The sequence below is a fragment of the Notothenia rossii genome (genome assembly GCF_949606895.1).
Source record: "Notothenia rossii genome assembly, contig: scaffold_227, whole genome shotgun sequence".
NCBI classification, from domain to species: Eukaryota; Metazoa; Chordata; class Actinopteri; order Perciformes; family Nototheniidae; genus Notothenia; species Notothenia rossii.
In genome coordinates this window covers 28,866-47,097 of record NW_027640313.1, presented here as the reverse complement: position 1 = coordinate 47,097, position 18,232 = coordinate 28,866, and the positions used below count along the sequence as shown (strand labels likewise).

Sequence of the window (18,232 nt, the reverse complement as noted above, 5' to 3'; positions counted from 1 at the left end):
TCAGATACTTTAATGCAGTAAAGGTACAAATATCACCGTTTATACTAAATCATTCACTTCAAGACCTGATTTAGATATTGTAAACATCAGTGATGGAAGAAGTAATCCGATATTTGTCTTCAGTAAATATAGTAATGACCTATAGCACCATGGAAATACTTCACTTTGAGTTAAAGTACTGCATTCAAAGTAAAAGTATGTAATCAGCGAAATATATTTACGTATGGAAATACTCATTATTCAGTCAAATGTTAACCCATAAGTGTTTTTATGTTATATGATGTTCCTGGATTCATCGTGGTGTTAAGGAGATGTACTCAAGTACTGAGTATTTCCAGTTTTTGCTACTTTGCACTTTTACTCCACCGCATGTATTTAATACCTTTAGTTACTTCACAGATGTGGATGAATGATGTGGAATATAATCAAGTGTTAAATCAGACTTTAGTTCCACCTGGAGTAAATTCACAAGCTACCCTGCAGTATACAAAGTCATTCAAACTAGCTGCACCTTTACCAGCTTTGAGAACACTTTAATGATCAATCATTATAGAACATATCATATATATTATTCTGAAATGGGACAGTGTGAGCCAGGCTCGCTGATATTCAGTAACATTATTCAAAAATTGTACACAAGTGAAATTATTGAATTACAAGAACATACAATGATAACTTCTCCTTATAGCACAGCAGAGCGTTGTCAACACATTCCAGATTAGTCCCTTTTTACAACATGAAATAAAGGCAGAAACTATTGTTGTGTTGGATTGAGAAACAGAGACACAAGTAATACAAGTCATAGTATAAATAACAGTATATATTTAAAAAGAAGCAAACATACTTAAAAAAAAAATCAAAAGACATCTGACACATGGTTTCATACAGCATTCCTCCTCATTAATCGGCAGTGTTTCCCACAACGATTATGAACATGATTGATTAACAAATATTAAAATAAATAAAAACAGACTTCTAAACTGGCTGGAGCCTTCATTTGGTTTGTTGCATTAGATCTATGAGAAAGGTTTACATGAGCTCCTCCTTCAGGTTGGTGCAAGAACCAGTTGATGTGGTTTCAAGAGATCTAATCTCACTAAAGGGATAGTTTGGAGGTTTTGGATTGTTGATGTGTGTAAGGCACTTCACCTTCAGTAGTTTCTACAGTAGATGGGGAAGAAGAAGGAGTAGCATCAGGAAGCTAGCAGGTGCTAATCAGTAAACACAAAGTAGGCCTGAGCTCGATGGGAACGTCTAGTTCTGCAGGTATTTGGTCACAGTTTGAACGATGTTCCTGAGGAGGGCTTGAATGTCTACAGTCTGAGTGGAGGTAGAGATATTTGGTCATTTTGGCTCATTCCCCAACATCTCTGTCCTCCTCTGAGCGTCTCCATCCATCCCTCTGAAAGAGAGAAACCAAGTTTGGGAGAGATGTCAAATGAAAAAGTGAAATAACAAATTCATGTCATCTCAATCTTTCTTTATAAATCTAAAACTCAGACATGAAGCATGTGATATTTCATGTAAAGCCAAACTGCATTGTTTACAGCCAAAAAGCAGCACATGTGTTTAGTGGAATAAAGCAACACCAACTGGTTTCACTGGTAATCTTGGTTTACCAAACATGCATCAGGCCTTGGTGATGATCTTATATCCGTGTTGTCATATGAAAGTAGATGTAATCATAGATTCTGGATATTGTTATACTGCATATGTTCATTTGTATCTGCATGGTAGTAAAGGCTGAATTATAGTTGAGTGAGTTTCTGAAATGACCAGATAATTATTGCTGTTCAGTTATTTCTAAGCCATTATATTCACTTTGCTGAGGAGTCAAATCTAAACTGTTACAAAATCAAGGGATATATTTGGTCAGACCTATTGTGATATTAGTTTTCCTCCATAACGTCCAGCCCTATGAAGCAGGAGTTGTTTTGATTTTTAACTTACGGTCTTCCCGTTCTTCAGAACCAGCAGAACAACGAGGACGCAGAGAATCAGGAGAACTGTGAGAATGATAGCAGCACGACCAGCCTCTCTGTTTGAAGCATCTGGAATAAAATCAGAGGAGATTTCAGTTTACAAGAAGAGCCAAGGTGATGCAGGTTCACATCAACTCCCACTATCAGACTGTCCTTTACCCAGAGGGACAAAGACTCTACATTTCTCTACAGAGGTTTAAAATAAAGTACCATTTCTCTCTCCAGCTGGAGGTGAGGTTGTGCTGGAGTCGGTCCTCTTGGTCTGGTTCTCTTGCTCCTTTGTTACTGTTGAAAGAGTCAAGTGAGAAAAAAACCTTTAAAAACAATAAATCTGTTAAACTCTTTTCCCCTTCCTGTTTCTTAAAGTCATAAACACACATTGTAATGTTTAAGGTGAGTTTTGGGCTTTGAGTTTTGTGGGGTTCGTTGTTTGTTATCAAAAGATGCTGATATGCTGGTAATTGATTTGTCTCTCAGGGCTTCCTGTTCAGTATTAAACTCTTACCAACGGTGAGGTGAGTCAAACATGTGACCTCCAGCTGTGGGAGATAGACTTCATAAGACCCATTGTCAGACAGAGATACGTTGGAGATGGTCAGAGTCGAGACTCCTCTGGGCAGGTCTCCATGATTCAGAGTGGTTCTGTCTCTGTACTGAAGCATCTGGGAATCAGGGTCGTCGCGCCGACTTCGATAAACATGAACCTGACGGGTGAGCCCTATATTCCAATCCACTGTTTTAGAGGACAGGTCGATGGGGGGGTCCAGACGACACTGAAGAGTCGCTGATCCTCCCTCCACGGCCTGGACAGGCTGAGAGGGAAGACATGCAAGAGGCAGTGCTGCGGAGAAGAACATTTGGACAGTTTTAGAGCCTTTAAAGAAAATACTTAGTTTTAAAGGTCCCCTATTTTACTGTTTCTCATCAATATATCACAGGTCTCAGATATAAACAGAACATGTCTCTGATTGGCTGAAACACCAAACAGATCATTGCAGCATTACCCATAATCCCCTCTGTTTCAGCCCTGTTTCCAAAGTGCTGATTCTCTGTCTGTTACTTTAGATGAAAATAAGGAGACCCTCCCCACGCCCCTCTGAGAGAGATTTGGTTACAAAGAACTCAATAGTGCTCTAGGAGGAGATTCAGGTGATAAGGGGGGGGGGTTACCTTGGTTGCTAATTGGCTAATGGTTACACAAGCCAACACATCGTTATGACATCATAAAGTGACCAAAATCTGATCAGCTCATTTTCAGACAGGTTTTTATAGAAATGGATCAGGACAAAAAGAGAGAGAATCTTTGTTCCTGAAACTTTCAGAGTCTCTTTCCACAGAGGGGACACATGTTGATGTAGAAGAGACATGGAGAAGAGGGGACACATGTTGATGTAGAAGAGACATGGAGAAGAGGGGACACATGTTGATGTAGAAGAGACATGAAGAAGAGGGGACACATGTTGATGTAGAAGAGACATGAAGAAGAGGGGACATATATTGATGTAGAAGAGACATGAAGAAGAGGGGACACATGTTGATGTAGAAGAGACATGAAGAAGAGGGGACTCATGTTGATGTAGAAGAGACATGAAGAAGAGGGGGCACATGTTGATGTAGAAGAGACATGAAGAAGAGGGGACATATATTGATGTAGAAGAGACATGAAGAAGAGGGGACACATGTTGATGTAGAAGAGACATGAAGAAGAGGGGACACATGTTGATGAAGAAGAGACATGAAGAAGAGGGGACATATATTGATGTAGAAGAGACATGAAGAAGAGGGGACACATGTTGATGAAGAAGAGACATGAAGAAGAGGGGACACATGTTGATGAAGAGGAGACATGAAGAAGAGGGGACATATATTGATGTAGAAGAGACATGAAGAAGAGGGGACACATGTTGATGAAGAAGAGACATGAAGAAGAGGGGACACATGTTGATGAAGAGGAGACATGAAGAAGAGGGGACACATGTTGAGGTAGAAGAGACATGGAGAAGAGGGGACACATGTTGATGTAGAAGAGACATGGAGAAGAGGGGACACATGTTTCTTATTGACCTTTCTTACCAGCAGAGGCCGCTGAGCATCGATCTGACCTCAGTTTGAAACTTATTAGACTAAACTCAGCTTAGAGGAAAGTAGAGAGCCTATCTCTGCTCTAACAGCTCTCTGGCTCTCAGGTGTTGTGTTATCTTTCATATTTTTAACTACAATCTGCTCCTTGAATAGCAATTCAACATGGAAAGTAACTTAGTAGCATACATTTCCTTAACTACTGTGCTTAAGAACACTTCCAATATATATTGTACTGTATATGTATATAGTCTATGGTAGTCTACTTTACCTGAGTACATCTGCTACTCTATACCTCTAGTCTACTGCATATGAGACGAATATAATGTACTTTTCCTCCTCCTCAGCTTTACTTTAAAGACAGATTTAAAGTATTACATTTTACAAAATAGGCAAAATCTCAAGCATCTGAATGTCATTTGGTAACATCCCAATAAATAATTCCTCATCCATGTCAAATAGTAGCCCAGTTAAAGTGGGAAATGACTGTAGGCCTACCTGTGTTTATATTATCATTAAACTAGACTTAATGAATAATAATATGAACTTGCCAGCCATTGATTTTGCAAATAATAAAATAATCAGCAACCTTAGTTGTGTGAATCCCATTTTCAAACCAAAGCAGTGAGGAACAGAATCACAACGGACTGGTTAAAGGGTTAAAGGAATAGTCCCTTGTGAACCGAAAACCAGCGCCAGGCTGTACGTGACGTCATGACGTCGCCGTTTACGTAGCACATGACTCTCAGGACATTGATGGCGGTTACTGTGAAGCTGTTCTCTCTCGCTGCTCTTAAACGGACGAAGCTAGATTGAATTGTAGAACAACTTATTCAGCGACTTTATACTTTTCTCCAGGGAGACGTAACTAATACTACGCTGCTTTGGTTCAGAAGAATGATCATGTTTCACCGGCTCATAGTCTACCGTTTAGGCCAGCTTCCGGTTGAAGCACCTTCGCTGTTGCTTATTTACTCGTAAATGTATTTATATATTCCAGATCAAATATGATTTATAGGATATGTATTCTCAACTATTGGACATGCACACAGTCTGTGTGCATGCACACAGTCTGTGTGCATGCACACAGTCTGGAATACACTGTCGATGCCTCTCATTGTGGGTTTCTTCAAACGTCTTTCCTTCAACGACCTGTAGGTACCAGCTACTTCTATCATTGTGTATGGTCCCTTTAAAAAAAAAGATATACTGCTACTTAGTTGTTGTTTTTACCATGGTGTACTTGTCTGTTGTTTTTATTTTATCTGTAGTGTACTTCTGCCGTTGTAATAATGTCCGCGTTGTGGGGCAAATAAAGGAGCTCTGATTCTGATTGTTTTCTCCTTATGACACCAAACCAGATATTAGCAAAAGCTTACGATATTATTATCTGTCAAATCGTCTGAGGCGGAGAAAAAATAATAATTTAGATTTTTTGACTAGATCGACTTCCCATCAATATACACAGCTGACTGATTTAGGCAGGTTGTTTTCACCTAACCCTTGTTGTTCGGGTCTCCCGTGACCCGTTTCAAGTTAAAATTATATAATAACTGCTCTAGTTTTTTTTAAATCGGAACAAGGCTTCATGATATCCTCCACAACAGCTATATAAACACTTACAAACTGATTTTTTGAGAGTCTGAAGGTCTCTTAAAAAAAAAGTATATAATTTGGTGTTCGGGTCCAAACTTTTTTGGGGGAGATTGTTTTCTAATATTAGTCTATTATAGTCGGATAACTTAATAATCCACTGTCTTCACTATAGGGAATATAATAAGTGAATTGAATCACATGTTTTACTTAAATATGCGGTGTAATGTCTTTTGGGCCATAACATTAAATAATAACAGCATTGTACGGTTATGAATGCATTATAAGTTAGTTATGATGTAGTTAAAACAATATTGGATGACAGTCATTATTTTTTGAGTGTTTTGGACTGAGATCAGTCATGGGTGACAAGGTCTGGAAACACGGCACAAACGGTGAATTTCTTCATAAGGGCGTGGTAGGTTCAGGTTCTGCTCGAAAAATACCGCTTTGTAAGATTATTTTCTTTTTAACTTTACCTTGACACATTTTGTCATGAGGGGATTTATACCTTAGAAAATGCATTCCGGTTTTGGAGAATTTTGTAAAATATATGCAGCAGGCCTTTTACAAATGTACAGCAATGCGAGTCAGATAACCGAGTGCAAGTGAACCTCGCATTTGCAGCACACACACAAACATACTCACCTTTCAGCTGCCATTTATGCATTTTAACACATTATTGAAACTTCTCTCTGGCAACTTGTCTGACTTTTTTTAAGTGTAGACATTTGGGATGAGGCAGAACATATTGGGGTTTATTATTTATTCCGGCTCGACTCAGAGTACAACATGAAGTTAAAATGTTAAACTGTAAAAGACAAAACACTTCTCCTCAGGTCTGACTCTTCTTCTATATGTTATACAATATTTCAAAACGACTTCTTATCAAAAGAGCTGAAAAATAGCCAACACTAATTCAATTTTTAGCATCAGGCAGAGAAATAGAAGTAAGTGGAAAATGACCTGTGATAAAAATTAAAACAAAACTCAATGAAAAATAACAAACTCACCGGAAACTGTTCCTGCAGTCAGTAGAATAATCAGCAGCTCTATTGTTGGTGAGAATCCCATTTTATTAACAGTGAAGTGAGAACGAGCTTCAAAGAGAGATGATGCTGAATGTCCGTAAGGCAACATTTGTTTCGCCTTTCACTCAGCAAGGTAAAGTGCCTTTGCTGCGTTCAGGGACAGTTACTAAAATGAGTTTTAATGTTTTCAATGTTTTCATTGTCTTTTTTAGATATGACCATATAAATGTCAAAGTATGAGGAAATTACCCCAAAACGTCCTAAAATCCCAGCTGTAACATCCATTTCGAAGAATCTAAAACTAAATACACAGGCTTTATGAAAAACGGTAGCCGGTCGCAAATGTAAAGCAATGAAACTCAGATTTCCGAGTGCACATTGAACATAATGCACAATGATGTTCAATGTTCAATGTGCCCGATGTAAGCAGGATCACATCCTGTTTTCATCGGGCAGCATATTGAACATAACTTCGGGCTTACTGGAAACTGTATATGCAATACAATAGGAACAACATCTATATATAATTACGTTTAATTTATTATGTTTTTTATTTTGAACACATTTTGTTGGATGTCCGTCCTGAAAGAGAAACCCTTCCTCTTTTTCAGCTTTCCTGTTCAAATGTTTATGAAGTGTTTCATGTTCAAGGAGCGCGCAAAATAAAGACAAGTAAGGAAGCAGCTCCAGGAAAGAAACACCAAATCCCGCATTCTGTTCCCTGCTAAACTGAAATTATTCGAGAAAAACGGAAAAGTCAGGGTGTTTAACAACCCACAAGATGCGACACAGGGTCTACTGGAGTATGGTGTCAACATGGAGAGTCCAGCAGGAGAACCGGACTTGGAGTCTACTCTTCAGGCTTCAGGATGGCAGACACACCGCTCCAGGAACCGGAGAACCCCAGGATGTGAGCTGATGTCGGACGTAAAGACATTAATTGACCCGCTTGATCGGCATGAAAGAGCAAAGGAATGAACAGGTATGTGTGGAGGGAGTTAACTCCTTGCAGACGTACATGGAAAACAATAACAACAAATAAATGACTGAGCCACTCGGAATCTTTTCCACATTTGACAACACAGTATAACATGTACAATTTTGATTATGATGTCGATTCAGAGAATGATGTGTTTAATCATATAAGTGACTGGTGTAAATATTATACTGATGATCAATTTAATGACAATGTTGGACTTGAAAATACATTTTCTTTAATACATTTCAACTGCAGGAGTCTGTATGCAAACTTTGATAAGATCATTGACTACCTACATACATTTAAAAGTAAATTCAAAGTAATTGCCATTGACTTGGTTAAATAAAGACGAAGTCACTGATTTCCAAATTGAGGGTTACGTGCTACACCATATCAACAGAACCAATAAGAGAGGAGGGGGTGTGGCTCTTTATGTGGACAGCATCTTAAAGTGCACACTGGTTGAAAAAAAATGTCAATCGCAGTGGCGAGCCGTGACTTTTATACCTATGCCCTCTGACCGCCTCTGACCCCCACCCTTTCCCTCGAGTTATTACGTCACAGCGTATACTTCAGCGGAATATCAAAACAACGGCCCGGGTTGCAAAACGCATCAATGAAAGCGACCCTCTACCACACAAAACAACACCTGTAAATAACCCTATTTATGTTCTTTGAAATTGAAAAGGATATTGCATTGTGTTTGTTACTTTCGTTGCAGTTGTATGTCTTAAGTGTAATTTGGCATGCTTTTATTTTGAAGGCGAGTTAACGCTGTTGACAAGAAAAGTTTCACAGCGGGCGGAACTTGTAATAAAGTCCGCGATCACCCACCCATTTAGAGGGAAGATATGATTGGTCAATTGTACTGTCATTTGACATTACTCTCTCGTTCAGTTACTATAGCTGGGCCCTCTATGAATTCATAGCTGGACCGCCTGGACGTCCAACAGCTCCTCTCTTCACAGTAACTCGCAGAGAAGAGCTTCTTTCATGTAACCCTTCACATTCCAACAGAAACTGAATAGGCAGATTCGAAGGATTTATTTATTTGGAAATGTTATTTTGAATACAATTAAATCAAGTTATTTTGTTAAAACTAATGAAAAATATAACAACAAAAAAATATAAAAAAATATATATATTTTTTAATGTTTTTAAATATTATTTTGTAGAATATCTTAGGCCCTCACAGAGGGCCTAGAGGGCCCTGACGGCTCGCCACTGGTCAATTGTGACTGATGATTTAATGGAATGCATAACTATAGAAATTGAAATGGAAAGGAAGAGAAATGTTGTTGTGACTTGTGCATATAGAGCACCAGGATCAAATGTAGAGCTTTTTAAAGATAGTTTAGGAGTATTAATGGATGGTCTAAATGAAAATAAAACATGTATTATTTGTGGGGATTTTAACATCGACCTTCTAAATGTATCGAAACACAAAACAACTTCTGATTTCCTGGATTCATTGTACAGCAGGGGGCTTTATCCCCTAATCACCAAGCCCAGTAGAATAACATCAACTTGTGCAACATTGATCGACGATATCTTTACAAATGTCATGGAAAACACTGCTAAGAGTGGGCTAATAATAAATGACATAAGCGACCATTTACCTGTAACATATGATTGGCAATTAAAGAAAAAGAAGGAAGAGACTCGCAGTAGATATGTCAGGGTAAGGACTGCTGAAGCAAAAGACGCATAGGAGTGACCTCTTAAAGGAAGAGTGGAGAGGGGTTTATGTAGAAGATGTAAATGCTGCATATGAGTCCTTCCTAAAAATCTACATATCACTGTATGACAAACATTGTCCCACTGTACTCCGTACATATAAAGGTACTTATTGTCAAAAGCCTTGGATAACCAAGGGCTTACAAAATGCTTGCATGCTTCTATTCTATTTTATTTTAACTATTTTATCTGTGTTATTGTGTTGCACTGTTGGAGGAGCCTGTGACCTCAGATGTTCATTGCATAACTACACTCTAGCTATGTACATGTTACCAGCTGACTAGGGGTTGGGGAAATAATCGTTACAGCATAGTATCGCGATACTTTGCATGGCGATATTCTACACGGATGCCAAGTATCGATATTTTATTATATAAACTGTATACAAATAAAAATGAAAGAAAACTATGAAATAAGAGATGAAATAAAATGAACATATATATACACATCTTGGATCACATATACATCTTAATAATAAATAGACTTATTTTGTTAGCGCTTTTACAGGTGCTCAAATATGCTTTACAGATATAGTGAAAAGAAAAGAACAACAAATAAATATAGTTATTTTTGACATATGTACATGAATGTGTGGAAGCAGTGTGTTTGATGTCCAGTAATTGTCACATTTGGGCCGTATTGCAATAAACTTTGAGAGTTTGCTGAGGGACAATTCAAAGTGGACCACAGGCAGCAGTTTGGACACCCCTGAGGTTCCCCTTGATAGTGGATGGACCCTCTTTTGTCTTAACTCTTGTTGGCAGAGACTCAACAAGGTGCTGGAAACAATCTTATAATTCAACGAGAGTCAGATTCCAGACTTTTGATGCCACTCAGAATTAAATTCAAGACCAATTTACAATATAACCGTTTCCAGAAAATACAAAGAAATGAACATTTTCTAAAAAAAATAAGATTTGTAATATCCTTCCCTTCTTTCGGAGTTTAAAACAATGTTTGAAAGATTGATTTAAGACATTTTGATGCCAATTAAGAGATTTTTGTGATTATTAAATTGAACATGGATCAATCTCTTTCTGCTTATCAGAAACACTGATGAATGTTTTTCCAAATATATACATAAGAGTTTAGTGACCTGAAAAACTCCTGGGTCAATTTGTGATGAAAGATATCATATAAGGATGTTTAGATACTTATTTTAAACTTTATAAATAGATGGTTTATTCTAGGACTGGGCAGTATGGATCATATATCACAATATTTTCATAAATACAGATATCACTATTGTGATGAAACTGCAGGCCTTATATTTGTTTGTTTTCTTTAAGTCACATGGATATCACCACCTAGTGGGTAAAACAGGTAATGAATGACATGATTTCAATGTAATGCTGCTTTAAAAACATGGAAGAGAACACACACACACATCATGAATCCAACATGATACCTCGTCTGTCACAATATAGATGTTATATTGATTGATGGCCCATATCAGGGGATATTGAAAGGTCTATTCTGCCTTGATTGACCCTTTAATAGACCATATCTGATGGTTGATTGTTGCTGTCTGTGACCTTTGACCCCACCAGGCCTTCTTCTGCAGCGCTCTGCTGATCTCCCTCTGAGGTCTTCGGCTCTCCTTCTTTCTTACAAATCGCTGTGAAAACATTAAACACAGTTTTAGAGACTTCATACAATTAAGGAGAGGTTGTGTGTTCTGAGGCCCTGTTCTGCTCTCTGGGGTCTCCCTCTCCTGCAGTTCTTCAGGTTTCAGTGCATGTAAATGGTCTGCAGAGGCTACAATCCCTGTGCTCCCTCAGAGGGAATTTCTGAAAACACTCGGGTAAAGTACAAGTACCTCAAACATGTACTTAAGTACAGTAAATGCAGTGGCATTTTTGTATTTACTAAAGTGGAAGGGCACGAACATATACGTATACGCTTCTGGTGCTTTTTTAAAAACACATAAACAAATAGCTGTAGGCTCGCCGTTGGGGAGAATATCAGCAACCTAAACGGTGACGTCATGACGCAGCAGCGGCAGCACCAGTCGGGCTCTGGGCGGTGTGAACAGAACGGGGGCAGAAAAGAAAAAACGGTTCCGAACCAGAAAAGCTCAAGCAAGGAGCTAGAATGGGAACCGCGTTGGTGTGAAAGCCCTATCAGATCACCTTTCTTCCCCGTTTGATGCTCTGTTTGAACTCCACCAGGTCCTCTTCACCATGTCTACATGCCTCAATACAGTGGATGCTGCCACGTGATTGGCTGATTAGATATTTACCAGTGAGTGTGTTGGGTCAGACATATTGTGATATTTGTTTTGTTTTGTAACTTACAGATCTTTCCGTTCTTCAGAACCAGCAGAACAACGAGAACGAGAATCAGGAGAACTGTGGGAATGATAGCAGCACGACCAGCCTCTCTGTTTGAAGCATCTGGAATAAAATCAGAGGAGATTTCAGTTTACAAGAAGAGCCAAGGTGATGCAGGTTCACATCAACTCCCACTATCAGACTGTCCTTTACCCAGAGGGACAAAGACTCTACATTTCTCTACAGAGGTTTAAAATAAAGTACCATTTCTCTCTCCAGCTGGAGGTGAGGTTGTGCTGGAGTCGGTCCTCTTGGTCTGGTCCTCTTGCTCCTTTGTTACTGTTGAAAGAGTCAAGTGAGGAAAAAACCCTTAAAAACAATAAATCTGTTAAACCCTTTTCCCCTTCCTGTTTCTTAAAGTCATAAACACACATTGTAATGTTTAAGGTGAGTTTTGGGCTTTGAGTTTTGTGTGGTTTGTTGGTTGTTATCAAAAGATGCTGATATGCTGGTAATTGATTTGTCTCTCAGGGCTTCCTGTTCAGTATTAAACTCTTACCAACGGTGAGGTGAGTCAAACATCTGACCTCCAGCTGTGGGAGATAGACTTCATAAGACCCATTGTCAGACAGAGATACGTTGGAGATGGTCAGAGTCGAGACTCCTCTGGTCAGGTCTCCATGATTCAGAGTGGTTCTGTCTCTGTACTGAAGCATCTGGGAATCAGGGTCGTCGCGCCGACTTCGATAAACATGAACGTAAAGGGTGAGTCCTCTATTCCATTCCACTGTTTTAGAGGACAGGTCGTTGGGGGGGTCCAGACGACACTGAAGAGTCGCTGATCCTCCCTCCACCGCCTGGACAGGCTGAGAGGGAAGAAATGCAAGAGGCAGTGCTGCGGAGAAGAACATTTGGACAGTTTTAGAGCCTTTAAAAAAAAAACTTAGTTTTAAAGGTCCCCTATTTTACTGTTTCTCATCAATATATCACAGGTCTCAGATATATCCAGAGCCTGTCTCTGATTGGCTGAAACACCAAACAGATCATTGCAGCATTACCCATAATCCCCTCTGTTTCAGCCCTGTTTCCAAAGTGCTGATTCTCTGTCTGTTACTTTAGATGAAAATAAGGAGCCCCTCCCCACGCCCCTCTGAGAGAGATTTGGTTACAAAGAACACAATGGTGCTCTAGGAGGAGATTCAGGTGATAAGGGGGGGGGGGGGGGGGGGTTACCTTGGTTGCTGATTGGCTAATGGTTACACAAGACAAAACATCGTTATGACATAAAGTGGCCAAAATCTGATCAGCTCATTTTCAGACAGGTTTTTATAGAAATGGATCAGGACAAAAAGAGAGAGAATCTTTGTTCCTGAAACTTTCAGAGTCTCTTTCCACAGAGGGGACACATGTTGATGTAGAAGAGACATGAAGAAGAGGGGACACATGTTGATGTAGAAGAGACATGAAGAAGAGGGGACACATGTTGATGTAGAAGAGACACGGAGAAGAGGGGACACATGTTGATGAAGAAGAGACATGGAGAAGAGGGGACACATGTTGATGTAGAAGAGACGTGAAGAAGAGGGGACATATATTGATGTAGAAGAGACATGAAGAAGAGGGGACACATGTTGATGTAGAAGAGACATGGAGAAGAGGGGACACATGTTGATGAAGAAGAGACGTGGAGAAGAGGGGACACATGTTGATGTAGAAGAGACGTGAAGAAGAGGGGACACATGTTGATGAAGAAGAGACATGAAGAAGAGGGGACACATGTTGATGAAGAAGAGACATGGAGAAGAGGGGACACATGTTGATGAAGAAGAGACATGAAGAAGAGGGGACACATGTTGATGAAGAAGAGACATGAAGAAGAGGGGACACATGTTGATGAAGAAGAGACAAGAAGAAGAGGGGACACATGTTGATGAAGAAGAGACATGGAGAAGAGGGGACACATGTTGATGTAGAAGAGACGTGAAGAAGAGGGGACACATGTTGATGAAGAAGAGACATGAAGAAGAGGGGACACATGTTGATGAAGAAGAGACATGAAGAAGAGGGGACACATGTTGATGAAGAAGAGACATGGAGAAGAGGGGACACATGTTGATGAAGAAGAGACATGGAGAAGAGGGGACACATGTTGATGTAGAAGAGACATGGAGAAGAGGGGACACATGTTGATGTAGAAGAGACGTGAAGAAGAGGGGACACATGTTGATGTAGAAGAGACATGGAGAAGAGGGGACACATGTTGATGTAGAAGAGACATGAAGAAGAGGGGACACATGTTGATGTAGAAGAGACATGAAGAAGAGGGGACACATCTTGATGTAGAAGAGACGTGAAGAAGAGGGGACACATGTTGATGTAGAAGAGACATGGAGAACACTTCCAATAGTGTACTGTATATGTATACAGTCGATGGTAGCCTACTTTACCTGAGTACTTCTGCTACTCTATACCTCTAGTCCACTTCATATGAAACGTAATGTACTTTTTACTCTTCATTCAGCTTTACTTTAAAGACAGATTTACTGAATTAAATTTTACAAAATCTCAAGCATCTGAATGTCATTTGGTAACATCCCAATAAATAATTCCACACACACCTGTCTGAGTAAATGTGCTGCTGCTACAACGATGAAAGTACTTTAATGAAACGTAATCTGGATCCAGATCACGCTGGCCAAAGTAATAACATATATTCTAAATGTAATGGGCACTGACAGTGAAGCGAGAATAAAGAATCACACAACCTCTTAAATTAATAATACGCTCTTTTTTTTGTGAGAATTTTGAACAGGTAAAAAAACTCTTAGAATAGTCAAAGCATCCTGATATAAAAGTATGATTTTCACTCTAATGTAACTGTGTCCTCAATAAGCAGACTCTCAAATTAAGTTAGCAACTCACCCAAGATATTTTCAGCAACCAGCAACAAAAGTAAGAGTTTCTTCATTTCAAGTCCTGCTCCTTCCTCTCTAAAGACATGCAGCCTTTCTCCCTGCTATATTTATAGCAGGGAGAGTGGCTTGGTAGTGGGCGTCTCTATGCTTGGTAGTGGGCGTGTCTCTCTCTCTCTCTCTCTCTCTCTCTCTCTCTCTCTCTCTCTCTCTCTCTCTCTCTCTCTCTCTCTCTCTCTCTCTCTCTCTCTCTCTCTCTCTCTCTCTCTCTGGTGAGGTAGTTTTGTGTTTTTTTTTTTTGTTATACTTTGGTTGACTAATAGTTGTGGGCTCAGACTGGCCCTGATCACGGTTTGTGAACTTTTGACCTAACCCATGTTTAATCTGTGTGTACCTGAGAGATTCGGTCCTGCACGATGTCGCTGAGCTCCTGCCGGCTGTAGGGGGGGAAGTGGAGCAGCAGGGGGCGACACTGAGGCTCGATCGGAGGGGGGCTCGGTCGGAGGGGGACTCGGGGGGCTCGGTCGGAGGGGGACTCGGGGGGCTCGGTCGGAGGGGGGCTCGGGGGGCTCTGTCGGAGGGGGGCTCTGTCGGAGGGGGGCTCGGGGGGCTCGGTCGGAGGGGTGCTCGGTCGGAGGGGGGCTCGGGGGGCTCTGTCGGAGGGGGGCTCGGGGGGCTCTGTCGGAGGGGGGCTCGGGGGGCTCTGTCGGAGGGGGGCTCGGGGGGCTCGGTCGGAGGGGGGCTCTGTCGGAGGGGGGCTCTGTCGGAGGGGGGCTTGGGGGGCTCTGTCGGAGGGGGGCTCGGGGGGATCGGTCGGAGGGGGGCTCGGTCGGAGGGGTGCTCGGGGGGCTCTGTCGGAGGGGGGCTCGGTCGGAGGGGTGCTCGGGGGGCTCTGTCGGAGGGGGGCTCGGGGGGCTCTGTCGGAGGGGGGCTCGGGGGGCTCTGTCGGAGGGGGGCTTGGGGGGCTCTGTCGGAGGGGGGCTCGGGGGGATCGGTCGGAGGGGGGCCCTGCTATTTATGCTGCTAACGAGAGAGGGAGGGAGGGAGGGAGTGTCGGTCGGTTTGTCCGAGTGTCGGTCGGTCGGTAGGTCGGTCGGTTGGTCGGAATGTCGGTCGGAGTGTCGGTTGGTCGCTCGGTGGGCTCGGTCGGAGGGGGGCTTGGTGGGCTCGGTCGGAGGGGGGCTCGGGGGGCTCGGTCGGTCGGGGGCTCGGTCGGTTGGGGGCTGTCGGAGGGGGGCTCGGTCGGAGGGGGGCTCTGTCGCAGGGGGGCTCTGTCGGAGGGGGACTCGGTCGCAGGGGGGCTCGGGGGGCTCGGTCGGAGGGGGGCTCTGTCGGAGGGGGGCTCGGGGGGATCGGTCGGAGGGGGGCTCGGTCGGAGGGGGGCTCGGGGGGCTCTGTCGGAGGGGGGCTCGGGAGGCTCTGTCGGAGGGGGGCTCTGTCTCTCTCTCTCTCTCAAACCCCTTATTTTAAAGCTGCAGGGGGGGGGGTGATCATTAGGGTCATTGGGCGCCTATTGCAACCTAGTGTCATACAGAAAACACAGTCTGTGTATATAGGACAATGACAGTATTACAATTTGAAATGGAAGATCTTTAAAGGTCTATTAATAAATTGAGGTCCAGTTACCAGCTGACTGGCTACTTTTTACTTAAGTACATTTCAAAACCCATACTTCTTTACTTTTACTTGAGTAAAGAAGTTTAGTCAGTACTTCTACTTTCACCAGAGTATTTTTAAATACAAGTATCTGTACTTCTACTCAGGGCCGTGGGAAGTAGGGGTGCTGAGGGTGCTGCAGCACCCCCTGGTGGAGGACAGGGGATCTGCACTTCCACAAGATTAAATACAAATATAATTTAAAAAAAATGAATTTTCGGCCTTGACGTAACAACATTCATAATCAAGTAAAGATAACACCCTTTTCACCCCGGTTACATTTTTCATTTGCCCCGTACGATGGGCGCTTTAAGTGATGAAAGTGGGGGATGTTGGCTTATCAGGCGCCCGCAGCTCACAGCCAGCGTGAGAGAGAGAGAGAGAGAGAGAGAGAGAGATAGATAGAGAGAGGGGCTGCACCTGTACCGGCGGGGAATGTTGTTAGCTTCTGCTGCGCTAACGGATATAAGAAGCTGTTTCTACAATAATGTGGAGGGAGAGTTCTGTCCTGTCAGACTGAGAGGCACAGTGAGGTAAAGGACTCTTGAGTGTTTAGTTCACTTTAGTCTAAGTTATCTCAGTGGGTCTCAAAGTTTTTGATCACAATTTATGTAAACAAATATTTCCAAGGCACTCCTTTATAATTATTAGGATAAATAAAAACAGGTTTGAAATCATTCCAATGTATACTATAGGACAGTAAACCAAAAATATTGTTTAAAACTGGAGAGATTTAAAAATATGCATAAATAAATCAATGTTAACTGATAAGATATAAATGAACCACAAAAATAAAACAAGTTAGCCTACATTTATTTGTTATTGGCTATGGTAGGTTATCGGTTATGTTCACATACTTATTTGATTATTAAAATGCCAACCAATCTTTTTCATATGGGTGTTTAGAGTTGTATCCCCTCGATCAGTCTCTAGTAATTGGGCGCTCAAAGTGCACCAGATTGAAGCATTTTACTTTAAAATGTTAAAAACAATCTTCCCGGGGGGGTACCCCCGGACCCCCCTAGAGGATGTGAAGTCCACCCCACAATTAAAACATGTTCAATGTTCATGCAATACTAAATAGTCCACCATGTCAATATGTTTCTCTGTTTGTAGTGTCTTTTGTAGAGGTTTTTCATTGCCAGCTAAAATCTTGCCTAGTGCAGCAAATTGGTCAAAACCAGCCCTGGTGTCATCCCCACAGCACCCCCCATTTGAAACATGTTCCCATGGCTATGCTTCTACTTGAGTAAAGGATGTGTGTACTTTTGCCATCTCTGATACTAGACGTTATGACTCAGCAGACCATAATAACCTGAGAGGCTGTCCAACAACATCACCTGCGAGGAGCCGCCCAGGTTACAGCTGTTATCGTCTCCTTCAAAATAAAAGACACACGATTAAATCTCCGGGTGAAGCTGATGTGGAGGAACTCAACATCTTATCATTTCAATATTCTTTCATTGTTGTATTGATAAGCAAGCCAGGCCAACAACACCAACAACACCAGATTGAGAACAGTCGCTTAAAAAAAGTAGGGCTTATCCAACGTTGTTGTTGTTTTTCATACATTTTATTTTGAAATATAAATTTAGAGGTGGATTTTCCTCTTGCATAAGTCCCTGAACTGATGTGTTGTAGTTCTGTTAAGTAGAAAAACCTCCCATGTAACCGCCTATAGAGATTTAAACCAACCTAAGCCTTTTTGAATAACTGTGGGAATAACAGGAGCCGTGTTAAGGTGTTTTATTTGCACCTTTGAAGCACTCTGTGGCCGTTCTCAAGTTGTTTTAGACTAAAGAAATGAAGCCTAGTTGCAGAACCTAGAACCACGGGTCTCACCTGCGCGTTTCCTGGGGCTGAGGGGGAGTCGTGTCTGCAGACGGGGGGAGGAAGGAGGAGCTCTGAGTGAGAGAGGAGACGAGAGGGCGGAGGTCCGGGCGACGGCAGGGCGTCTCGGGGACATCGGTTCGATGCGACCCAGGTTCAG

General features: G+C 41.8%; 1 protein-coding gene and 1 long non-coding RNA gene across 8 annotated transcripts; one reads left to right on the top strand and one right to left on the bottom strand.

The window, feature by feature from the left end:
- LOC307026802 (butyrophilin subfamily 2 member A1-like) lies at positions 1-18,223 on the bottom strand. 5 transcript variants are annotated; one of them, XM_079694937.1, is made up of 6 exons: positions 18,085-18,223; positions 17,558-17,620; positions 2,488-2,823; positions 2,193-2,267; positions 1,951-2,051; positions 1-1,402 (listed from the first exon to the last, which is right to left on the bottom strand). In XM_079694937.1, exons 1-6 carry the CDS (start codon positions 18,206-18,208, stop codon positions 1,355-1,357), a joined length of 747 nt encoding a protein of 248 aa, XP_079551063.1. In that variant the 5' UTR covers positions 18,209-18,223; the 3' UTR covers positions 1-1,354. The 5 variants fall into 5 exon arrangements, with proteins under 5 accessions (XP_079551063.1, XP_079551064.1, XP_079551065.1 ...); XM_079694935.1 differs by lacking the exons at positions 1-1,402; positions 1,951-2,051; positions 2,193-2,267; positions 2,488-2,823 and adding exons at positions 8,906-11,019; positions 11,699-11,797; positions 11,939-12,013; positions 12,234-12,569; XM_079694938.1 differs by lacking the exons at positions 17,558-17,620; positions 18,085-18,223 and adding an exon at positions 6,668-7,110.
- LOC307026806 lies at positions 4,778-12,311 on the top strand. 3 transcript variants are annotated; one of them, XR_013804456.1, is made up of 4 exons: positions 4,778-5,215; positions 7,297-7,667; positions 11,701-12,029; positions 12,206-12,301. It is a non-coding gene; the product is annotated as an uncharacterized lncRNA (long non-coding RNA). The 3 variants fall into 3 exon arrangements; XR_013804455.1 differs by lacking the exon at positions 4,778-5,215 and having other exon boundaries at positions 7,116-7,667; positions 12,206-12,311; XR_013804457.1 differs by lacking the exons at positions 4,778-5,215; positions 12,206-12,301 and having other exon boundaries at positions 7,116-7,667; positions 11,701-12,074.
- Positions 18,224-18,232: the final 9 nt, after the last annotated feature.

Coding starts and splice junctions, on each gene's coding strand:
- LOC307026802 (XM_079694935.1), bottom strand. CDS start 18,208: ATGTCCCCGAGACGCCCTGCCGTCGCCCGGACCTCCGCCCTCTCGTCT. Junction 17,621..18,084: donor CAGCCCCAGGAAACGCGCAG/GTGAGACCCGTG, acceptor TTTATTTTGAAG/GAGACGATAACAGCTGTAAC. Junction 12,570..17,557: donor GTTGTTGGACAGCCTCTCAG/GTTATTATGGTC, acceptor TCTTCTCCGCAG/CACTGCCTCTTGCATTTCTT.